This window comes from Rhinolophus sinicus, chromosome 5, assembly GCF_057876585.1.
Source record: "Rhinolophus sinicus isolate RSI-liver-muscle chromosome 5, RSI-T2T, whole genome shotgun sequence".
NCBI classification, from domain to species: Eukaryota; Metazoa; Chordata; class Mammalia; order Chiroptera; family Rhinolophidae; genus Rhinolophus; species Rhinolophus sinicus.
The window spans coordinates 9,097,514-9,119,420 of NC_142505.1; the positions used below are offsets into that span (position 1 = coordinate 9,097,514).

General features: G+C 49.2%; 1 protein-coding gene across 3 annotated transcripts in view; it reads left to right on the top strand.

The window, feature by feature from the left end:
• The window catches only part of SLC6A20 (solute carrier family 6 member 20), a 36,553-nt gene extending 16,255 nt beyond the window's left edge, over nucleotides 1-20,298 (top strand). For 2 of the 3 annotated variants that reach the window (XM_019724056.3, XM_088798206.1), the window contains exons 4-11: nucleotides 1,415-1,642; nucleotides 4,841-4,951; nucleotides 5,938-6,179; nucleotides 7,130-7,292; nucleotides 11,644-11,848; nucleotides 13,603-13,762; nucleotides 16,031-16,196; nucleotides 17,899-20,298. In XM_019724056.3, the coding sequence (XP_019579615.3) occupies nucleotides 1,415-1,642; nucleotides 4,841-4,951; nucleotides 5,938-6,179; nucleotides 7,130-7,292; nucleotides 11,644-11,848; nucleotides 13,603-13,762; nucleotides 16,031-16,196; nucleotides 17,899-18,048 (1,425 nt within the window). In that variant the 3' untranslated portion in view covers nucleotides 18,049-20,298. The remainder of the gene's footprint in view (nucleotides 1-1,414; nucleotides 1,643-4,840; nucleotides 4,952-5,937; nucleotides 6,180-7,129; nucleotides 7,293-11,643; nucleotides 11,849-13,602; nucleotides 13,763-16,030; nucleotides 16,197-17,898) is intronic. The other variant, XR_012489589.2, reaches the window with a different exon arrangement.
• Nucleotides 20,299-21,907: the final 1,609 nt, after the last annotated feature.

Genomic DNA, 21,907 nt, shown 5'->3' on the forward strand with positions numbered 1-21,907 from the left:
TGGCCATCTTTGGATACATTCTGAGTCAAAGCTAGAAACCAGTTGTCACATTCCTATGGGAGAGGGACCCCCGGTTCTTGCCAGGGGTCCTACCAATACAGGTCTTGAGCTCTTTCCGCGTATATACCCCCAGGTGCCAGCTTCTCGCTGGCAGAGTGGCCACAGCCCACCAGGTAACATTGTTGGGCCTTAGTTCTCTTTCCTGTGAAACACAGGGATTGAACCCAAAGGAGTCAGACTTCTTCTGTTAGTGGAGAGTTTTTGTCACATGAAATCTGAGTTGATAGAACCAAAATACACACAAAAATGATGGATGTGGGGCTGGTCTTGGCAGAGCAGAGGTGGGACCCCTAACGGCCCTCCTCAAGCCAAAATTAAATCCATCACCATCCCCCTCAGCTCAGTGCCTCCATTTAACACTCGAGTCTGGGCCACGTTCATTGTACCGGCACTTCTGTTCCTAAGTGACAGAGAACCCAGTTCAAACCCGCTGAAGCAGAAGCGGCTCTTCCTGGCTCTGTCTACACAGTGCAGGCGTGGGACTGCACCAGGCTCTCAGAAGTCACCAGCACCAGGTTCTCGCGGCCTTCGATGTACGAGATGGCTACAGGAAAGCTGAACCTCGTGCCTCTTGAACTTCCGAAACCCAGTCTCCATCATAGGAAGCACCTGTCTCCATCACCAGTTCGTGAGGGCAGGACCTGAGTCTCACTCATGCCAGGACTTGCTAGGGACTTGTGGAAATAAAGGAAGACCACTCACATGAGAAAGGCAGAGGCTGTGTATTCACAGCTTGTGATCATTTGCCCTGGTTGAGATTGCGAGCCAGGCAGAGGTGTGAGAAAGCACCTGCGTGAAGAGAAGGGAGGGCTTCAGGAGTGGCCTGATTGGAGGCCGTGGGAGCTGGAGGTGGGCTCTCTATGTGATTGGTTGGGGGAGTGTATCTGGCCTTCTGCAGTTGGTCCTGAGCCGGAGGAAACACAAATTAAAGAAGCTGGCAGTCAGTGGCCACGTCCTGACAGTTGTGGGCCGATTGCTGCAGACCTTGTGGTTTGGATCCCTGGGCTGGTTACTGCAGAGGTTGTGGGTCTGAGTTCTGTTGCAATAGATGGTCTGGATGTTGTCTGTTTGTGTATTGAGTCTCTCAGACCTACAGTCGAATTTGGTGGTCCTCAACCAGTGCCGGTAGGATTGCAAGGCGTGTGGAGCCCCTCGCCCACTGCTAAGCCCCACTTGTGCCACTGACAAACCCTCTGATCCATTGTCCGCCTTCAGAAGCTCCAGCCGCCTGCCTTTTGGGGACCAGCACCCTTCTGTCCAAGAGCCCCGTATCAGGGCCACCTTCCGTCCTCCCCACGCTGACCTTTGGCCTCAGCCCTCAGCTCTCTGTGTAATGATTGTGTCGATCCCAAAGGACCCCCTGCCGTGGTCTGTCTGCCCACTGAACAGCAACCGCACAGGCTATGACGAGGAATGTGAGAAGGCTTCGACAACACAGTACTTCTGGTACAGGAAAACCCTCAACATCTCGCCGTCCATCCAGGACAGCGGGGGCGTGCAATGGGAGCCCGCGCTGTGCCTCATCCTGGCCTGGCTCGTGGTGTACCTGTGCATCCTACGGGGCACCGCGTCAACCGGCAAGGTAAGATGGCAAAGCGCTGGCCCAATGAGCGGCCAGTGCTGGGGGCAGGCGGGCAGGTGGGCGGGTGGACAGGTGGGCGGGCAGCAGCCTCCCTCCCTGAGCCGTGCCCAGAGGCTGCCTTCTGCAGTCGAGGGGCAGAAGCTGTGCCAGACGGTGTGCTGGTACAAATCACCTACTAGATGACTATAAAAATAGCCAGAAGGTCTTGACGTTGCAGCCTTAAACCTGGAAACAAGGACTTCTCCACTATCTTAAAAAGACAAGCATCTCTGTCCCCACCATCCCCAAATCCAAACTGCCCACATGGTACCAAGCAACTAGACAGTGAGTTTCCCCTCTTTTAAAAACCTTAAATAATTGGAAATGTCCCCGAGACACCCTAGCCGCCTGCTGCCAAACTTACCCGCACATTGGTCTCACCTGGAGAGCTTTTGCAACTCTACCACCTCAGTCCTACCCCCAAAGGTTCTGGAGAAATGAGTGTGGGCTACAACCTGAGCATTGGGAATTGAAAAGCCCCCCAGGTGCTTCTAACGTGCAGCCCAGTTTGAGAACCTTTGCTCTCAGCTGCTTTCAATGAGCCAACAGAGCTGTTGGGCCTGATTTATAAACCTTTTCTCCGTGGTGCATCCCCACATTTGCACTCCTGCTGGGGCTGAGATGTTCCTTTGTGGAAGGTTTTTCTTTCAGTGTTTCCTTCACCTGCCATCTTTCTCAAGCTTCAGCAGGGGCCTCATACTCAGTCACTGCTCACAGCAGACCCACCATACGTTGCACGTGCCCAGTGTCTCAATCTTGCAACAGCCCGTCGTGGTATTTTTCATATCCTACTCACCGGAGGCTTAGAGAGGTACAGTGACCTGCCCAAGGGCACCACCTTGTGAGACAGACCCAGCTTTACCCCAATGCCTCCCCATCATCTTGGTTTGGTGAGCCCCTCCTGTGTGCTCTCTCCACGTCTTTCGTGACTTAATTCCAGCTCTTTCCTTCTGAAGGTCCTAAGAGTCCACCCATCCTCCCCCTCTTGACCACCTGAGTTGCCTCCGTCAACCCATGTCTTTCCTGAAGCATCAAGACCAGAACTACCCACAGTATTTTAGGTACCCTGTGACGACCCCAGTACCGTGCTTGGAAGGACATTTTCTTTTGGTTTCCAAGACCCTGTGATAGCCAGTATCTTAGACCCAACCGCACTCCATCCCATGCCCGTGCTAAGGGACCAGTGAATGTTCTCTGGATGAGCTTAGAGCCGACAGAATCTCACTCTGTCCCATCTTGAAGCTTGGCTGATATTTACACTCATAAAAAGTGTTTTGCAGTTTGTCTTTGCCAAATTTTTATGAATGTGATCCAAGAGATCTGAGGGCAACATCTGCAAACTCGGAGACGTAATGAGGCCATCTCTTTTCCAGATCATTTACAAATGTGTTAAATGAGGTCATGTCATGTCATGCCATGAACACTTATTCTCAATGTCTATTGCCTCTGCTTAAGCCACACCCTCTCCATGACAGAAGGGCCCCATAGCTCTATTTATGGGGATTCATTTTGTTAATGGTGGTGTGCCATTTCCGGGCCTTCTCTCTAGAATCACCTTTTTTCCTCCAAGTCTTTGCAGATTGGTCAGAAATGGTTTCTCCCAATAGTTTAGGTTGTATCACATGTCCAGCAATCCTGCCAGCTTTCCCAAGTGAAGAAAAGTGACCCACCCTGGTCAAGACTCCAAAGAGCCTTCTGGGAAGTGTATTCACCTGAGGGGAATGAAGGACATTCTAAGGGCTTGCCCTAAGTGTCCTCTAAGTGTTTGCTGGTTAAGGACATTGGTCACCCTTCCCCTGTTGCCCCTTGATTTCCTTCAGCTCACTGGCCAGATGCCTTCTCTTTCCACTTAATTCATCTCCATCTCGCACCTGATTTATTTTCCTATAATCTCAGGTGGATTTATTACTCCTCTTGAGTTACAATGAACTCAGTTAAGAATCGATGATAAAAGACACACCCCACTACTGCCAGCTGACCCCAGGGTGAGGGGGCACAGAGCGCCACTCTGGAGGCCTTGGAGATTCATGGGAAGATGGTGCCATGCCTCATTAAGAATGTGTGCAATTCAAGCCCATCAAACATGGGTCACCAACTATATTTCTCACAGGAGGACCCAAACTTTAAGGAAATTGCTTTCACAAAAGGAAAAAAACAAGCCAGCTGCAAAATATTTCTTTGCTTTATGTAAATGGCTCTGGTGCACATACGAGTTGGTATACAGAAGAAATTCCAGTCCTGGATGGGCATACTGCACTCTAAGGTCTCCCTGTTCAGGCTTTGTAAAGCTTAGAATTACCCAGAATATGAGAGGCAACGCCAAAGCCACCATGAAAACCAAAGATAAACTGTTGTTGAACTTGAGATGTGTGTCTGCAGGAAAAGATGTGGTTGACAAAAAATTCCATGTGTGTGCAATTTTAAAGCCCAGGAAGTGAGACCTTTCATAAAAATCAGATCACTGCGTTTCTATTTTATTTATTACGGGGACATTGTCCCCACAGCAAACATCACGCCTTTTCCTTCATGAGCACTCACGGCCAAGCTTCTCTCAGGCCCCAGTTCTGGAAACTCTGCCCTTCCTTGAAGCCCCTGACTTTTTCCCTTTTTTCTTTTTAGAGACAATGTAAACCTTGTAAGCGATTGTGCCTCCTGCTTTGCTTAGGCCACTAGGAAACTCAGAGATAAATTGGGCTCAGAGACGGGGCAGAGCCTCACACACACGTACTCTGTGGGCTGCCTCTTCCTCTGGGCTCATCTCACTGGATTGCCGACATTTTCTTTTTAACCAATTTCTTTTCTAGCGATTTAAACACATTCATGTGATAGATATATGTCTGTGGGCTGCCAAATCTTTTCTGGAATAAGGTCAGGCTGAAGGGAGGACTCAGGGCAGCGGCCCCCGTACCTGCTTTCCTCTTTACTGAACCAGAGATTTCCTGGTGGTTGCAGACATGGGCACCCGCCTCCCACCACCCCATTTCTCAGCCCAAACTCAGAACCTACCCCTGACCAAGAATCCCGATGCCTTTCCAGCTATCAGTCGCCTGAACACCCGGGACAGTGTGGTGTTTCCTGAGGATGGTGGGTCCGTCCTGGGCAAAAGCGGTCCTCTGGTCACATTTCCAGCAGGTTGACTCTGCCCTCTGGTGCCCACAGGTGGTGTATTTCACTGCGTCGCTACCCTACTGTGTGCTCATCATTTACCTGGTCAGGGGCCTCACACTCCACGGAGCCACCAATGGCCTGGTGTACATGTTCACTCCTAAGGTACGGGCTCGAGGGAAGGAAGCCCTGAGGGCACCCCCATTCATCCTGCCATCTTCCAGGATGGGTGGAGAGAGCGGAAGATGGAAAGTGGGTGAAAGCTGTCATGTACCCATGGGGCTGGTGTGAGCCCTCCAGGTGTGGGAGGGGGAGTGGGCGCTGGGTCACCTCCTCACCAGGCAGTCCCCAAGCCCTGTGAATTCTGGGGTGTTGCATCTTGTCCATTCCTCCTCGTTGTCCTCACTGCCCCTTCACCCCCCAGTGTAACCCCAACCCCTCCTTCCAGCCTGTGAACTGCATTATCTACCATGAGATCATTCCGACCATCTCACACGCTTGTTCACCACTTCCATGCACCCCTTTTTCTACAGGGGCAAATCCATACTCTGCAGGGTTTTCCTTGATCCCTCCCCACCGCACCCCCTGCCTAGGCGCTCCACAGCCAGTACTCATCAATGTGTGTGTTTGGGGGGGCACTACGGTCTTGGGGGCAGGACAAGTTCCTCATTTAGCAAATCTGGCTCCTGGAAACAAAATGACTGTGGCAGCATGCCCGCCCCCCAGAAAATGCCCCCCACTACGTTCCAAATGGCCCCTAATGTCGGTGCTGGGATTCACCCCAGACCAAGACCTCCACCACCAGGCTATACCACCCCCGGCTCTGAGGCCCAGACCATGCGGTGCCTGGAGCATGCATCAGGGGCTCGATTCAGTCTTACGTGGTTGTACCCTGCACTTTTCCATTGCTCACCTCCTATGGGTAAGGAGCTAGGGAGGATATGACAGGAGAAATGTCTTCCACCTGCTGAGGAATGGACAGGATACCAGAAGGGGCTGGAGAGCGGGCTCCAGCCCCAGGCCTGCCCCTGGCTGTCCCTGTGCCAGAGGCAAGTTCCTCCCGCTCCCTGCGCCTCCGTCCCTCCCTCTGCTGGTCTGAGAGTTTGGGGTCCCCCCGGGGTTCATCAGCCCTGTCACTGCTGGCTCTCCAGCTGGAGCAGCTGGCGAACCCCAAGGCCTGGATCAACGCAGCCACCCAGATCTTCTTCTCGCTCGGCCTGGGCTTCGGCAGCCTCATCGCCTTCGCCAGCTACAACGAGCCCTCCAGCAACTGCCAGAAGCACGCCATCATCGTGTCCCTCATCAACAGCTGCACCTCCATCTTCGCCAGCATCGTGACCTTCTCCATCTACGGTTTCAAGGCCACCTTCAACTACGAAAGCTGCTTGAACAAGTAAGCCTGGGCTGCCCAGTGAGCCCCAGGCTTGGCGGGGAGAGGGAGGTGAGCCTCCAAAGCTCCGAGCTGAAGGGGCTCCTGGGAAGAGGTGGACCCCGAGAAGTCCAGGGCCGTGGGGCACAGGGCACCGGCTTTGCAGGCCTCAGTGCCGGGTTCAAATCCGGGCTCCCCTTCACCGCCACCAGTAGCTGGCGGGCCTGTGGCAAGTCAGTGTTTGCTGGAAGGGATGAGGGCAGTTTTGTGCATTTGAATCACTTTACCACAACAGGACACTCAACAAACAAACCTTAGTTTCTTCTGCCCCATCACCCCACCTCAAATGCAACCAAGAACTCGCTCACTGAGCCATGGAGATTACAGAATCTACTTTCTGTTGTCCCTCTACCCAAAATACAAGAAACAGTATCCAGAAGGTACGCTGTCCAGTACAGCAGTCACTAGAGCCACAAGGGGTTGTTTACAAATTTAAATGACAGTTTATTTAAATTGATCTACATTTTACTTAAATCAGTTTATATTATATTTAAATTAATTTAGATTTGGGGTTGAATTTATTTTATTTTCATGTGAGTTAATTTAACTCGGTTCCTTAGCTGCTGCCACATGTGACTCGTGGATACCATGTTGGACAGCAGATGTAGGATGTTTCCATCACACGAGTTTTATCGGACAACGCTGGTCCCGAGATTAAAACAGCCTGGGGGGGTGGGGATAGGTGGGAGTGGGGTTCCTCTTGTCATCTCTGTTCCTATTCGAGGCTTCTTCAAAGCCTCAAAATACCCTGCCTTATCAAAGGTCACCAGTCAACAGATTCCCTTTGTTGAGGATCTTGCCTAATCAGAAAAGAAGAGGCAGGGGCGGGACAGCCCGGCACCAACCTTCCAGGAGGGTTTGGCGACTGTGGTCCTTCTGATCAGTGAAGGTCAATCTGGTGCTCTCCTCTGCAGGGTGATTCTGCTGCTGACCAATTCTTTTGACCTTGAAGATGGCTTTTTGACAGCCAGCAACCTGGAGCAGGTGAAGGGCTACCTAGCCTCTGCCTACCCCAGCCGATACAGCGAGGTGCTCCCACAGATTAAAAACTGCAGCTTGGAGTCCGAGCTGGACACGGTAAGGTGCTGGCAAGCTCCCGGAAGACGGAGTTCTCTTTCCCACTCCTCTTAGAGGAGAAGGGAGACTTCTCACCATTGTCCCGGGGTGCAGTGATTATAATCCTAGTTATTAGCAAGTTCCTTTGGGTTCTCCGTGTCCTTTCTTCCTTTTCCTTTTCTCTTTTGAAATTTTTAAAAGACAGGAAAGTACAAAGAATAATATAAAACAAGCACCCATCTATCTACCATCCTGAATGTCAACATTTGTCATTTGCAAACATTTGTAAACAATTATGAACATTTTGTCATTTGGGGCTTAGGGGTTTTTTTATGTGAAAGAAAAGAACATTTCAGGGACAAAGTTAAAATCCCCTTTTTTACTGGCCCCAAACTTTCCTTGCTCACCAGAGGCAAGAACCTTCATTTGACATATTTATTACCCATATGTATTCTTAAACAATATTTTGTTTTGCTGGTGGTTTTTATATGAAAATAAGTGGTTCTGGGAGATAGCTTTCAACTCTCTCTATATTTTTTTAAAGATTTTATTGGGGAAGGGGAACAGGACTTTATTGGGGAACAGTGTGTACTTCCAGGCCTTTTTTCCAAGTCAAGTTGTTGTCCTTTCAATCTTAGTTGTGGAGGGTGCCGTTCAGCTTCAAGTTGTTGTCCTTTCAGTCTTAGCTTAGCTCCAGGTCCAGTTGCCATTTTCTAGTTGCAGGGGGCACAGCCCACCATCCCTTGCGGGAGTCGAACCGGCAACCTTGTGGTTGAGAGGACGCACTCCAACCTACTGAGCCATTCAGGAGGCAGCTCAGCTCAAGGTGCCGTGTTCAATCTTAGTTGCAGGGGGCAGAGCCCACCATCCCATGCGGGACTCGAGGAATTGAACTGGCAACCTTGTGTTGAGAGCCCAGTGGCCCATGTGGGAATCGAACTGGCAGCCTTCGGAGTTAGGCGCATGGAGCTCTAACCACCTGAGCCACCGAGCCGGCCCCTCTATTTTTTTTTTTTTTTTTTTTTTTGAGATCTGTTCATAATGCTACATGTGGAATCCTGCTCATTTCTTTTAAGTGCTGAATTTTATTCCACAATTTACCACAATTTATTTATCCATTCCCTCACCCTCACTAATAGACATTTGGCTTTAAAAATTTTTTTGCTACTAAATCACCCTTATTTATATTTTACTGAATTATCTTTACTATGCAGGGATCTTTATTTTTTCACATTAATTTTAGGGTGACTGACGAGTTCCACTGAGGGAAAATATCCCTTTAGGAATTTTTATTAGAATTGCATTGATTTTTATAATGTAGATCGAGGAGAATTAATATTTTTTGATTTAGGACTTTTTGTGACTTTTGATTCAGGAATGTGCTTTAATTTCATCATTCACTGAGGTCTTCTTTTATATTCTTCAACTAATTTTCCTTATGAAAATCTTGGTACATTTTCATTAGTTTTTCATCTAGGTACCTTACTGTTTTGTCGCTATTGTGAATTGTCTTTATTTCCTGCTTCTATTATTATTATTATTATTATTATTTTTTTGCAAAAGAGCTAAAGGTTTTTGTATGTTGATCTTGGCAAGCTTGATGAATTATCTTATTCTTGTATGTCTATATATTTGCTTCAGTTTTCTATGTAAATTCTTATATCACCTGCAGGTATAATTTTGCATTTTTCTTTTCAATCCTTATATCTCATTCCCTTTTTCCTCTTATAGCATTTGCTAGGGCTTTCAGTGCATTAGAAGTAGCAATGAGCGTGAGAGTGGGCATATTTGTCTAATTCTTATATTTAATACGTCTAGAGACTACTTCTAGAGAGTGTCTCTAGAGAATATTTTACAAGGATAGGGAGTAGTGAAGGCTCATAGTTCTGGTTACGAGCAAGCTACCCTGGAGTTTTGGGGCACGTTGTTTCATGGGTGGTCATTCTAGATAATTTCGAGGATGAGGCCACACTTGTTCCTCCTGGCTCCCTGCTTCCACCCACCTGTGCATGACCCGTCCTCCCTGGGGCAGACATCAGGGCCCCATCCCCAACCCCAGCCTTTAGGGCTTAGATCCCATTCAGATGACCCATGAGGCTGTTGGGCTTCAGCTCCTGTTCACTGCTCTCATTTCAAATTTCCTCTTTGTTGGCACTTGCGAGTCTTGCTTGCTTTTTTGAGCTTGGCTCAGTGTCCAAGCATTATGTGGTTATTGATTGATTTAGACTGTGTTTTTTCCTAGTGTGTTTTCCCCCACTCATTCCATGCTGTTCTCTACTGTTTGGAATTTGTATACTCTATTTCTCTTCTTGAAATTTCCCATGTATATCTAACTTAACAAAATCTAAAGTTAAACAGTATCTTGATTTCCTTCCCAACCTGTACGAGGACTTCAGAACAATTTCAACTCATCCCTCCTGTTCTAAATACCATTTTGTCCAGTTCTATCTTTTTTAAACCCATAAGTTGGATGCTATTGTTATTTTACACATAGTGTGTTTACCTTCACATTTGCCATTTTATTTATTCACCATTCTTTCTTGCATCCCAGCTGTCTTGTGTTTTTTGTTTGTTTTTGTTTTCTTCTCTCTTAAAATGCATTCCTTTACAGCAGGTTTCTTGATGATAAATGTTCTCAGGTTTTATTTGTATGTAAATGTCTATGTTTGGCCCCCAATTTTTAAAGACCGTATTCCCCTAAGTAGAAAATTTCAAATTAACACTTATTTTCTCCCAACATTTTGAAGATATTTGCTTTGTGATTCTGGCTTCCATTCTTGATGTTGAAATATTCTTTTATCCTTTGTAAACACCCAGTTCCGCAGTTTCTTTCTATCTAATTTCTTTCACCATCTTCCCTTTGTCTTGGCCTTTGCAATCTAGGCATGGACGTGGTGTTTGATTTATTTATTTATTTACACTTTCCTTCATCTTTGGATGTATTTTTATTTACCCCATCTAGGCTTGAGTGAGGTTGGGCTTCCTGGATCTGTGGATTCATGTATTTTATCAGTTTTGGAAGAGTCATTTGTGTGATCTCTTAATTGTTGCCTCTCCTCTCTTTTCTCTGTTTAGAATTTCATTTAGACCTATCAGAGACCTTCTCATCAACCCCACATGTCTATTAATTTTTCTTTTATTTTTTCTCACCTTCTTCTTTTTTGCTTCATTATGGATTTAGTCCTGGGATATATCTTCCAGTTCACTAATTCTCTCTACAGTTACAAGTGGTATTTAAGTGTCAATTGAGCCTTTTAATTCAATAATTTTTTAGACACTATTTTTTTTTCAGATGTGCTTTTTCACTCTAATAGTTTGTTATATGTTTATTCCTGTAATTTTATCTCGTTTCTTTAAATACATCCTAAGTAGCTCTTCCGGTGGTGTCCAGGGGCAAGAGAGAGAGCAGTGTGTCCTCGAGGAGTGTTTTATTTCTGACACTGTTGAGAATTGTTGGCTCATGATAATAATAAAAAGCAGTTCTACTTCAGTAGGTTTTGCTATTGTTTTTCAATTCTCTGCATGCAATTGCCCCCTTATCATCTGCACCCTGGGCTGACAACCCCACTGTGCCACCCATGTGCCACTAGTCTTAATCTGAGAATCCAACGTCAGCCACTCTTGGGGAAGGGTTTTCTAAATCTCATTTCTTATTTCTGCCGACTCTTCTCTCACCGTGGATTGTCTTTTTGCAGGTTTATAAATCTGTTTGCAAGTTCACTGCCCAATCATCTCTGGGTGGTCCTGTGTGTCCTAATTGGGCGAGCCTTCCCCCAGAGAGGGCGTGTTTCTGATCTGCTGCTGGAAGCCAGGGGACACCCCAACCAGGACCCCTTTCAACCCCCTCAGGGGGTTTATCTTGAAGCAGGAGTTCCAGGATCAGTTTCCACAGTTTAGTATCCCTACAAGGATGTTACCACCACAGGGACCTGGCCACTGGGCACCCTGCCCCTGCTGGCTGCCTGCTGGCCAGGCCATTCTGCTCCTGCGGCTCTGGCCCCACCATCCCACCTCAGCTCCAAGCCACTGAGGCCACAGACACCTAGTCAGTCATGATATTAGAAGCAGAAATTATCCAAACATCGTCTCACTGTATTTTATCCAGAATTTATATGAGTTGGAGCAGCAGAGGGGAACTCAGTTCCCAAGTTGACTGAAATGTCTCCTCACACTTTGCAAACATGGCCTCCTGACAGCTCACACTTCTGTCCAGCCCAGTGGATCCTGAGGGGCTGGTTTGCAGCAGGGAGAGCCAACCTCTGATTGTGGCTTCTCGTGGCCAGTTCTGAGGTCCCCCACATTGCTTAGTGGGTGTGTTTAAGGAGTCTTAAGTGTTTGCGGTGTGTGACTGGTGTCTTTTCGCTGTGGGCAGGCTGTCCAGGGCACTGGCCTGGCTTTCATCGTCTACACCGAGGCCATTAAGAACATGGAGGTGTCCCAGCTGTGGTCAGTGCTGTACTTCTTCATGCTCCTGATGCTGGGCATTGGGAGCATGCTGGGCAACACGGCCGCCATCCTCACCCCTCTGACCGACAGCAAACTCATTTCCAGCCACCTGCCCAAGGAGGCCATCTCAGGTGAGTGGGCCAGACGAGAGAAGGTGGGGTGCGGGGAGGGCGGGATGTGGGGGGACAGGCAGTTGGATGAGTTGCTTTAGGGGCCATGTGCTTGTTTAGGTGGCCATGGGGGTGCTGGCAACCTCGCAGTGGTCCTGCCCTCACGCCTCCTCACCTCGGGCGATCTGGGGGCCGGGCGCATGTGATTCACCCCACACATCTGGTTCTCCACACTCTGGGGAAGGGAAGAGGCCACCCCCACCTTGGGGAGAGGTCAAACTCCCAACCTGGCACCCAGAGCTCTCCAGGCTAGGAGAGAAGCTGCTTTTGTCTTTGTTTTAATTGAGGTATAACAATTATAGTGTGTACATTTCTTAAGCACAAACTCAATGATTTTACTTATGTATCCATCCAAGTAAGTAGCACTAATGTCAAGGCACAGAGCATCTCCCACACCCCAGAAAGCCCCCTCCCAGTCAACACGCCCACACCCCCAGAAGTCACCTCTCTTCTGACTGCTATCGGTATAGGTTTCTTTTCCCTGTTCTTAAACTTCATATAAATGAAATCACACCATGTGTATGCTTGTGTCTGCTGTCTCCACTGCAACTCTCTGTCAGATCCACCCACGTTGTTGCAACTAGCAATTGTCTGTTCCTTCCCTGTCCGTAATAATCCATCGTAAAAGCATACAGCACCATTTATCTACCCACTCTGCTGTTGGGAGCCATTTGGGTTGTTAGGGAAAGAACCTTCTTTTCCAATCATACCTCTCCCTGTGTCTCTCCACCACCCATCTGCTCCACTCCAACCCTGTGGCCCCCACCCCTGCCTTTGACGACCCCATCCCACCACCCCCAGGATGTCCCTCCTCCGAGCCCCAATCAAACCCAGCCCCCATCCCATCTCCTTGAAGTACCGCCCGCACAGCGGGAGCCGCCCACCCTGTCAGCGCCCTCTAGCGCTGAGCAGCCCTCCTTGCACCTGGAACCGCATCACGTGTGCCTTTAACTCAGGGCCACACTAACCCATTCTCCTTGTGCGGCCCCCTCAAGGTGGGGCTGGTGGCATATGGCGTGGCAGTAGAAAGGGCAGGTGGAAGCTGTAGAGTCAGATCCTCATGGGGTGCCCAAGGGAGGCAGCCAAAGGAGACGGGGATAAGAACCCGGGTTCTGGAGGCAGAAGGGCTTGTGTCTGAATGCTGACTCCATGCTGGGGGACATTGGGAAAGTGAGTCAACATCTCTGAGCCTTGGCTTCCCCCTGTGTGAAAGGAGGCGCCTGGTACCTGCCTCAGAGGCTTAGGGATCCAAAGCATGACCAGTGCCTGGGGCCTGGTGGGAGCTGGGCAAACTTTCCTTTCATCCCTTTCCCACCCCATCCCCTCTAGGAAGTCCTCAAAGGGCTGCTCCACGGCTCAAAGTTCCTGCCCCGATTCATCTCCCATGAGCTCAGGAGCTGAGTTGTTGGGAGAAACAGCACTGGGGAGATCCTCCAGACAGCGACGCCCACAACTTTCTCTTTTCCAATGAGCTGATGTGCTCTGCAGGACAGTTCCATGAATTAACCCCAGGGACTCCTACTGCCACTCCTTGGGACACCTTTGCCCCCCTCCCCAAACACACACACAGGTGGCATACACATTGAGAGAGGCCAAACTCTGACAACTCTTCCAAGTCACATGGAAGAACCCATCGGCCAGAGTCCCCTTGGGGTCCTTGGCCCTGCCCCAGGTGTGGGTCTCAGGTAGGTGAGCAGGTGGCCTTGTGCTTCCAGGTCTGGTGTGTCTCGTCAACCTTGCCGTCGGCATGGTGTTCACCATGGAGGCCGGCAGCTACTGGTTCGACATATTCAACGACTATGCTGCCACACTGTCCCTGCTGCTCATCGTCCTGGTGGAGACGGTGGCCGTGTGCTATGTGTACGGGCTGAGGAGGTGAGGGGGCCCTGGCCGCCAGCTGCACGGCGGTTGGGTGGGTGGTGGGGTGGGGGCGCCCACACCCACACCCACAGGAAACAACCCCTCCTCAGCGTGCATCACGCTTTTTTCTTTAAGCTTAACAGTGTTTTTCAGGGTTTTTAATGGGCCCCCAGATCGCACCTAATTCTCCGCCTCACTTCCTGCCTTAGTTTGCCTATTTCCTGTACTTTTGCTATTTATTAAGGGGTATTTGACCCTGCTGGACCCCAGTGGCTACTGGGGCAGGGAGTCCGGCCTCCAGGCACTCGATGCTCTGATCATCGGCCAACACCAGTATTTTCCAAGCACGCTGACCAAAGTCCAATAGATAACTCACACCTTAGAAAAATGTGGCCAATTCAGGACACCAGGTTCTCAGCCCTGGTGCCCGACGCCGCCCTGGAGAGTTTCAATCTGCCAGGTGGTGGACGCAGGGCTGAGAACCACGGGTCCACAGCAGCTTTCAGACCTGAGTGTGCAGCAGGACCCCCTGGGGGCCAGCTCACACGACCCTGGGCCTCACCCCCAGGGCGCTGATGAAATAGGTCCAGGTGGGGCCCAAGAACTCCCCTCCAGGTGAGTCTCGAGCCCACACTCCGAGAGCTACTCCAGGGTGGTCCCAGAGCAGCAGCATCGGGAGCTGGTTAGAAATGCAGGGTCTCAGGCTCCCAGGCCCTTGAATCAGATCCTGCGTTTTACCATGTCCAGGGGTCCAGTCACATTACACTTGGGAAGCACTGCTCAGATGTGAACCCCACTAGGACTGTGCCAAGTTGTCCCTTCCCACCCCCACCCCACACACAGTATTGTCTGATCAGGTTGGGGGACCAGCTGGGACACGCTAGGAGCCAGGCCCCTTGTGCCGAGTTTCCCACAGTGTCCCTGGAAGCCATGCTAAGGGATTTCCATGACCAAATAATTTCAGGATATAAGTTAAACAAAGCCAAATCTCTCTCCTGTAAGACTTCCGAAAGCCTTGAGGACAATTGTGAGTCTCAGACCGGGGTTTGTAATTTGCAGCATTTTCAAAACTTTTGTGGTCAAGGAATAGCTTTTTATGCTCTCCCTCTCCTCCCCCACAGCTACTAAGAGTGGGGACATTAGCATTAGAGTGACCAACTCTCCCCATTTGCCTGGGACCTGGCAATTTCCTGGGATATCACAGTGCTGGGTAAACTGGGACAAACTGGTCACCTAAGAGATGCCAGTCTAGAGTGAGAAAGAGATCGGTCACCTGCGAGGGTGGGTGTTTCAGGGTAAAGAAAGATGGCTGCAGAGGGGAACAGAACCTAGGGCCCACTGGAGAGGGTCACACGTCCATCGAAAGCGGCTGGTGGTAAGTGGTGGTGATGGAGGGAGAAACCGAAGGTGCCCTGGGGGTTTTGTAAGCAGCCAGATCTGGGAATGACCAGGAGAAGGAAGTCTTTCTGCTTGCTCAGGGGACAGCGCCATCTGGTGGCCAACCAGGGACAATGTCATGCCACCTTTTTTCCTGCAGCCAGCTCTTCCCACCTTCTCTGTCCAGGAAAGTGGAGGGAGGGCCGGAGAGGTAAAGGGACAAGAGAATAGCACACTTTCTGCCTTGTATGGTCTTGCAAATCCCAGGTGTTCACATTATGCACATGAGTCTTCTAGGCCTAGAGCCCAGGGTCCCACTAGGTCAGCGACAGCATGGGGTCAGGTGGGAACTCAGCAGAGGCCGCAGGTTCAAGCGAGGAAGGCTATGGTTGCAGTGGGTCACAGTCTCACCCTCCCCACCCCCACACCTCCTCCATGGCTGCCTCTCCTGACGTTTTCAGTGCCCTGGACTGGAGGTGGGGCACCAACCCAGGTCCTGGGCCTGGCTGGGCCACAACCTGCTGCCTCCAGCCAGTTACGTCTCAACCCCAAGCCTTGGCCCCTTCCTCTGTGAAAATGGGGAGATGGCTGGGTCAGCATTTCCCAAAGTGCTGAAGATACTCTCCATATTTATTTGTGTGTATATTTTAAATATATATGATTAGCTCTGAAGCTCACGATAAAATGGACACGGCCGTGCTACTGGTAAACTTAGGCCTGAGCCCTTCTCCCCTCCCCACCCCAATACCCCTCTTCCCAGAAGGTCAGAGAGGGCTCAGTGGTTGTGTTCAAACCTCAGTGGTGCCAGAACTGAGTCCTCCTAAGCAAACGGGTGTGTAAGCTGGACCGCCCCCGTGCCCTGATAGCATGGATAATTCGGCCTTTCTCGCCCCATTTTCCAAGCAGATTTGAAAGTGACCTTCAGGCCATGACCGGCCGCTCGCTGAACTGGTACTGGAAGGCCATGTGGGCCGGCGTGAGCCCCCTGCTCATCGTCAGCCTCTTGATCTTCTACCTGAGTGACTACATCCTCTCCGGGACCCTGCAGTACCAAGCCTGGGACGCCTCCCAGGTACCTGCGGTCTCGGGGCCCCCAGGCTCACTCGGGAGCACAGCCCTTTCGTTTTCTGCAACTAAGGAGCTATTTATGTGGCATGGGCAGGTTATTTGTCACAACATGGAAACATGACCCAGGTATTTAAAAACCCTCAGCCCAAGGGCTGGGCTTTGAGCTTTTCAGCATGTGCTGCAGTAAATAGAAAGTAAGATTCCCCCCAGAACTTCCCTGTAGACCTGCTCCTGGGAGCAGCCCCCCAAAGGCACTGGTTCCTGCCCCCCAGCCCGCATGTCTCCTCAGCCAGCAGGCCCTCTGACCTCTGTGCACATGACCCTACCCCTGGCCCCTGACCCCAGGTGGAGAAGGCTCCTGGGCCTGTGGGGACCTATGGGCGTGGCTGAGACAGAATGGGCTCACTCAGGGCACCGGGCAGCAGCTGTCCCCCAACCAGAAGAGTAGGGTCAGTACTTTAACAGCCAGGACAGCCGCGTCAGTGCACTTGGCCTGAGGGTCAGCCCTGGCTGTCCTCACACACACACACTTGCATAGGAAACACTTGGCCAATTTGGATTTCTTTTCCTGTGGGTAGAAGACACTGTCCTTTAGCATACATGTGTGGTGTGTGCAGAGGGTGTGCGAAGGGCCCAGCAAGCCAGCTTACCCCACTTCACGCAAGCACGTGACTGGTAGAGGCTGGAAGGTACTCTCTCCATCTGGTTCCATCAGTGGTGCCCAGAGAGCTTCTCCCACTGTGGTGGAGGCTGAGGGTACCTTCCCCATCCCTAGCAGACTGAGTCTTTTGTACGATGCCATAACAATTAATTACTTGAAAAATGAAACGTGAAAAAGATATATGAAATACAAGTGCCAACTATTAGATTCAATAGCCACAAGAGTACGCTATCAAATTGCTAAAACAGTTTCTACATGTTTCCTCCCAATTTCTGGACTTGCCAGTGCAAAACAAAAAGACTAGCAGACGAGTAACCAAAAGTCCGTGGTCTGGCCCCTGCACACTTTTAGCGGCTCTTTGGTTTATAAGTCAGACTCAGTTGACAGCAAACACCTGCTCCCCTGGACGGAGCTGTCCCATAGTTCCCAAGTGGAAAGATGGCATTTATTGACTTTTTGGCCTCATTTCTCATCAGTGTTAATGCATTTGCACTTAGGGAAACACCCATCATCCCACCAACCAAATGCAGAGGCCCCTCAAGACTTCTCTCGAGACTACAGCTGGCTGTTAATATGGTAGCTAACAGCCACACACAGCTATTGAGATTCATTAAGATGAAATACAATTTTAAATTCAGTTCTCAGTCTCACTGGCCACATTTCAAGTGCTCAATAGCCACGTGTGTCTGTCTGGTGGCTGCCATATTGGACAACACTGAGAGGGAACATTTCTATCATTGCAGAAAGTTCTGCTGGACAAGGCTAGGCTAAGGGCAGCTACATTTAGGGCCCTACATGGTGCCTCAAACGTGAGGTCCCTGGTTACCCTCCTGGTTCCTCTTTGCGGGGAGCTACAAACAGTGGCTCTGCCCACACAGGTGGGAGTTTACGGAGGAGAAAGGAGACCAGGGGAGTTAGCCTGCCCAGCATACTTACTAGTGAGCCACAGAGCCAAGCTGGAGGGCCTGGGGCCTGGAGAGCCGGAGCTCTCGGAAGGTTCCACCTGGGGACATTCTTCCTGCTGACGTCCAGCTTCTCCTTTCAGGGCAAGCTTGTGACCAAGGATTACCCCACGCACGCACTGGCCGTCATTGGGCTGCTCGTGGCTGCCTCCACCATGTGCATTCCCCTGGTGGCCCTGGGGACCTTCGTCATGAGCCGCCTCAAGAAGGGAGACACAGCCCCAGTGGCCTGAGAACTGGGCTTCCCCGAGGCCACCGTCAGCTGCTCACTGCTTCCCAGCTACTACTTACAGGTGGGATCTCCTCAGCTGCTTTTGAAAGTATTTACTCCAGAAATACTCAGACCATCCTCTGCGTGAGTCTATGAAGAAGAATTAGGAAGGTGTGGAGGAAGGAGAGCCCCCTCAGGAGAACCCACACCCCTCTCATGAAGTGGCCCGTTTCCCCTCCCCACCCCCCAAGGTCACATGGGCTCACGTACCGGCTCCTTGTCAGCAAAGAAGCAGGTTTTTCACGGCCAGTCTTGAAGATAATTGCTTTCTTGATTCTAGGAGAGTCCTAAACAGGGCACACCGTGAGCGGAAATTTCACTATCATTTATATGGGGGAAAAAATGTAAGCATTTTTTTCCTAAAGAGATTTCAAAATATTAGAGGGCAATCATTTTTAAATCAGTTTGAAAAGGACTTTTTTAAGTGCCTGAGATGATAAATCTGAATGTCACTGGTGCGGAATTAGTTCTCTTTTCTCCGTCCTAGTGAATATCCAATTGCTGTGTTGTGCTCTTCTAACAGCACTGACTGGCCCTAGAGAAAGAAAGCCTTTGTTTGGGACCCACACAGAGACTCACACTTTTCTCTAATCTGAGTCACTCACAGCAGATCCAAGGCCAGTCGTGGTCTCTATAAAAACGGGCCCCTACTACAGTTTGCAACCCTTTCAAACCACCTTTGGCGTGGTTCCGTGAGGAGTCAGTGCAGACAATCCCCTGCCCCTCGTATCTTAATGTATTGGAAATGGTGAGGATGAAAGGGCATCCAAGTTTCCCACAGACTTCACGTTATATTTGGGCATGACGGCCAACTCTTTATAGGAAAGACTAAGAACACGACTTACAATCAATTTTAAATTATTTATCTGTACATAAGTTTTCTAAAATGTATATAACTCAAATAGAGCATCTTGTAACAGAAGACACACCGTATTTATGATACAGTTTTCATCCACCATGTGAATGTCTCCTGTCTTTTTTTTTTTACTGCAGTAAGTAGGTCAAGGGTATCCCTGAAGTGTCCCTGCTCTAACATCCTGTGCTTCAGAGACCGCGGAATTCAGGAACGTTCCTTTGGGTAGATTTGTACAGACATCTTTGAAGACACTTTAAACACTCAGCTAGAGATAATCTTTTAATTTTAACTTCTTTTCATGCCACCAACTTCCCTACTGCTATCTTATCAATACTTGCACTTCACCTATGGCCAGTTGTAAAAAGGTCATTTGCCTTTAAAATGGATGAACTAGCATTTATTTACCCCAAATAGTTACTCCTCTGATTTCTCATCAGAGGTTTCCTTAGGGGCGAAAAGCCTCAGATATCAAGGCTTGAAGAGCAGGCACACTCAGTGGCAAGTGCGTGGTACAGGGTCTGTTCCTGAATCCTTAGAGGTCAGCACCGCCGCCCCCCAGCTCCCAGTCATGTTCGCTGTCTTACCACATGGGCCACCACCTGTCCGGGGGTCAATCATCACCAGGGTGTTTCGGCCCCAAATGCCAGGTGTCCCCAGCAGCGTCGAGACAGATTTCCTAGCTCATTACTTCAGTCAGTTACTGTATGTCAGTGGTCTCCACCTCGCAGCCTATTCGAACCACCTGGAAGAATATAAAACCCAGGCCACACCCCAGAACCAGCCAGATCTGAAAACCAGAGCCCCATTTACGGAAGAAGGAAAATGTGTCAAACATTTAGGAATACTTACACCAAAATGACCTTTTAAAAGTTTGAAAGCATTTTTGAGCATTTCCAACTGTACGGAAAAGTCACTTCCACAGAATAATTTTTGCTCACAAAAGTCAGATAAATGAAATCCCACTATTTGTAGAATAATGTGCTCCAGATGAAGCTGTCTCAAGTTTCCGTTCAGTTTTATTCTGGTTTCTGTGAATTTCACGAAGAGCAGAATGTTCTCAATAATTCTCTTGAGCAAGTGATAAGTCCTGTCTCAAAAAAATCCTTTGTTGACTATTTTCTAGGTACTTCACAAAAGAGGTCATCTTGACATTTGTCCATCCCCTCTCCCGTAAGCTGGAGAGAAAAAGGGACTTTCCATCCATGTACACTTAACAGTAACCATGGTGATAAGGCCAGAAAGCTTTCTATTTATACTGGACACATAAGGACCCTTCACTTAGCGCTAAGAAATCAGGTGGGGAAATATTTGGTTTTTAAGCAACTGTAATCATCAATAAAACCCTAAACAAGTATATCTATAAGTTTTGTGGAGTTTTATTTTTGGTATTTACTGGCTACTGTTTTAAAACCTGTCTCTTAACACAAGATTTCCCTTTCTAATGCAAACACACAAGCTAATTTTGAAAAATGGAAAGCAAATGAGAGAACAATCCAGTCTTTTTTTCTATCACCCTTTCCATTTTTTACCTCCTTATGTAACCAGTGAAACCAGTGTACCCAATGCAGGGTACAAGGACCACCACATGAGAAGGTTAGAAAAATTAGGAAAAGAATATAATTTTCTGGATTTAAAACAGAGTATGAGCTCTTCTGAATTACTGCAGACTCTTTCCAACCCTTTTGCGAGGTGTCCTGGGTGGTCTGCCCATCTCAGGGTTTCTTTGGCCAAGGCCATGAGAAAACACAACAGATTAGAACTGTGCTGGAGGGGGAGAGAGTGTGTGCAAACCACTGTATTAGATTTTTGTATGAATTATTTTCCATGGAAAAATAAATTCATGGCTGTTCCTCTTCATAGATAGAAAAGCTGGTTTAGAGAATTAACTATCTCACCTATTATTTTCTACCTGACATCAGTCAGGGGAAGGAAAAAAAAAAAAGATTTAAACATTCCTTTGCAAGGCAAAAAGTGCATCTACAAATATGAAACTCTGAACCAGAATTTTGTGACCAGGTCCTTACACGTGAGTCACTTTCCTTTCTATTGCCCACCTGCACATTTTATTGAGATCACTAACTGGCATATTACAAACCAGTCCTGGGGTAAGCACTGGGGACACTGCTGAACAGCAAGACATGAACCCTGGCCTTTATGGCACTTACATGCTGGATGGGAAGAGAGATGACAGATAATAAATGAGGTGATTCCAGACTGTGATTGTGTCTGGGCCAAGCGATGGTGCGAGAAGGGCAGTACTTCAAACGGGTGGTCGAGGAGGAGCTTTGGGAACTGAATTTTGAAGGAGAAGAATGAACTAGCTATTGGAACTGCTGGAAGCGCATCCAGGCAGCGACAACAGCAAGTGCAAAGGCCCTGAGGTGAGAAAGAGCAGCAAGGAGGCCTGTGGCTGGAATGCCGAGAGGTTGGAGGTGAGCTTGGAGGAGTGGGCAGGGGCCAGGTCACATAGGGCTTTGTAGGCCATGGCAAAGAGCTGGGATTTTATCCAAGGAGCGACAGAACCCCACTGAAGGGTAACGTGGGGCCCTGTGTAATCTGAGTTACACTTGGATGATCGGTGGGTTGGAGAGGAGCGTAGCTAGGGAAGCTGAAAAATCACTCCAGGAGCCCCTTCAGTAAGTCCATCGAGAGACGATGGCGGCATGGACTTGGAAATGGCTATGGAGAGAAACGGCAGGTCTAAGTGATATTTGTGGGTGCGGGGGAGTAGCCTAGACTTGCTTATGGATTGGATGCACAGCTGAGGGAAGGACTGGGGTCACACGCTTGACTTACTTGGTGGATTCTGGTGGCATTTTCTGAGATGGGGAAAACCGGGAATGGAATTAGCCTGCAGCATAAAACCAAGAGCTCAGCCTGACAATGTTACGTTTGGGATGTCTGTGAGTCAGGTGGGAATATCCGGCAGCAGTTGAACATTAAGAGCCAGGAGCTTTGGGAAAGG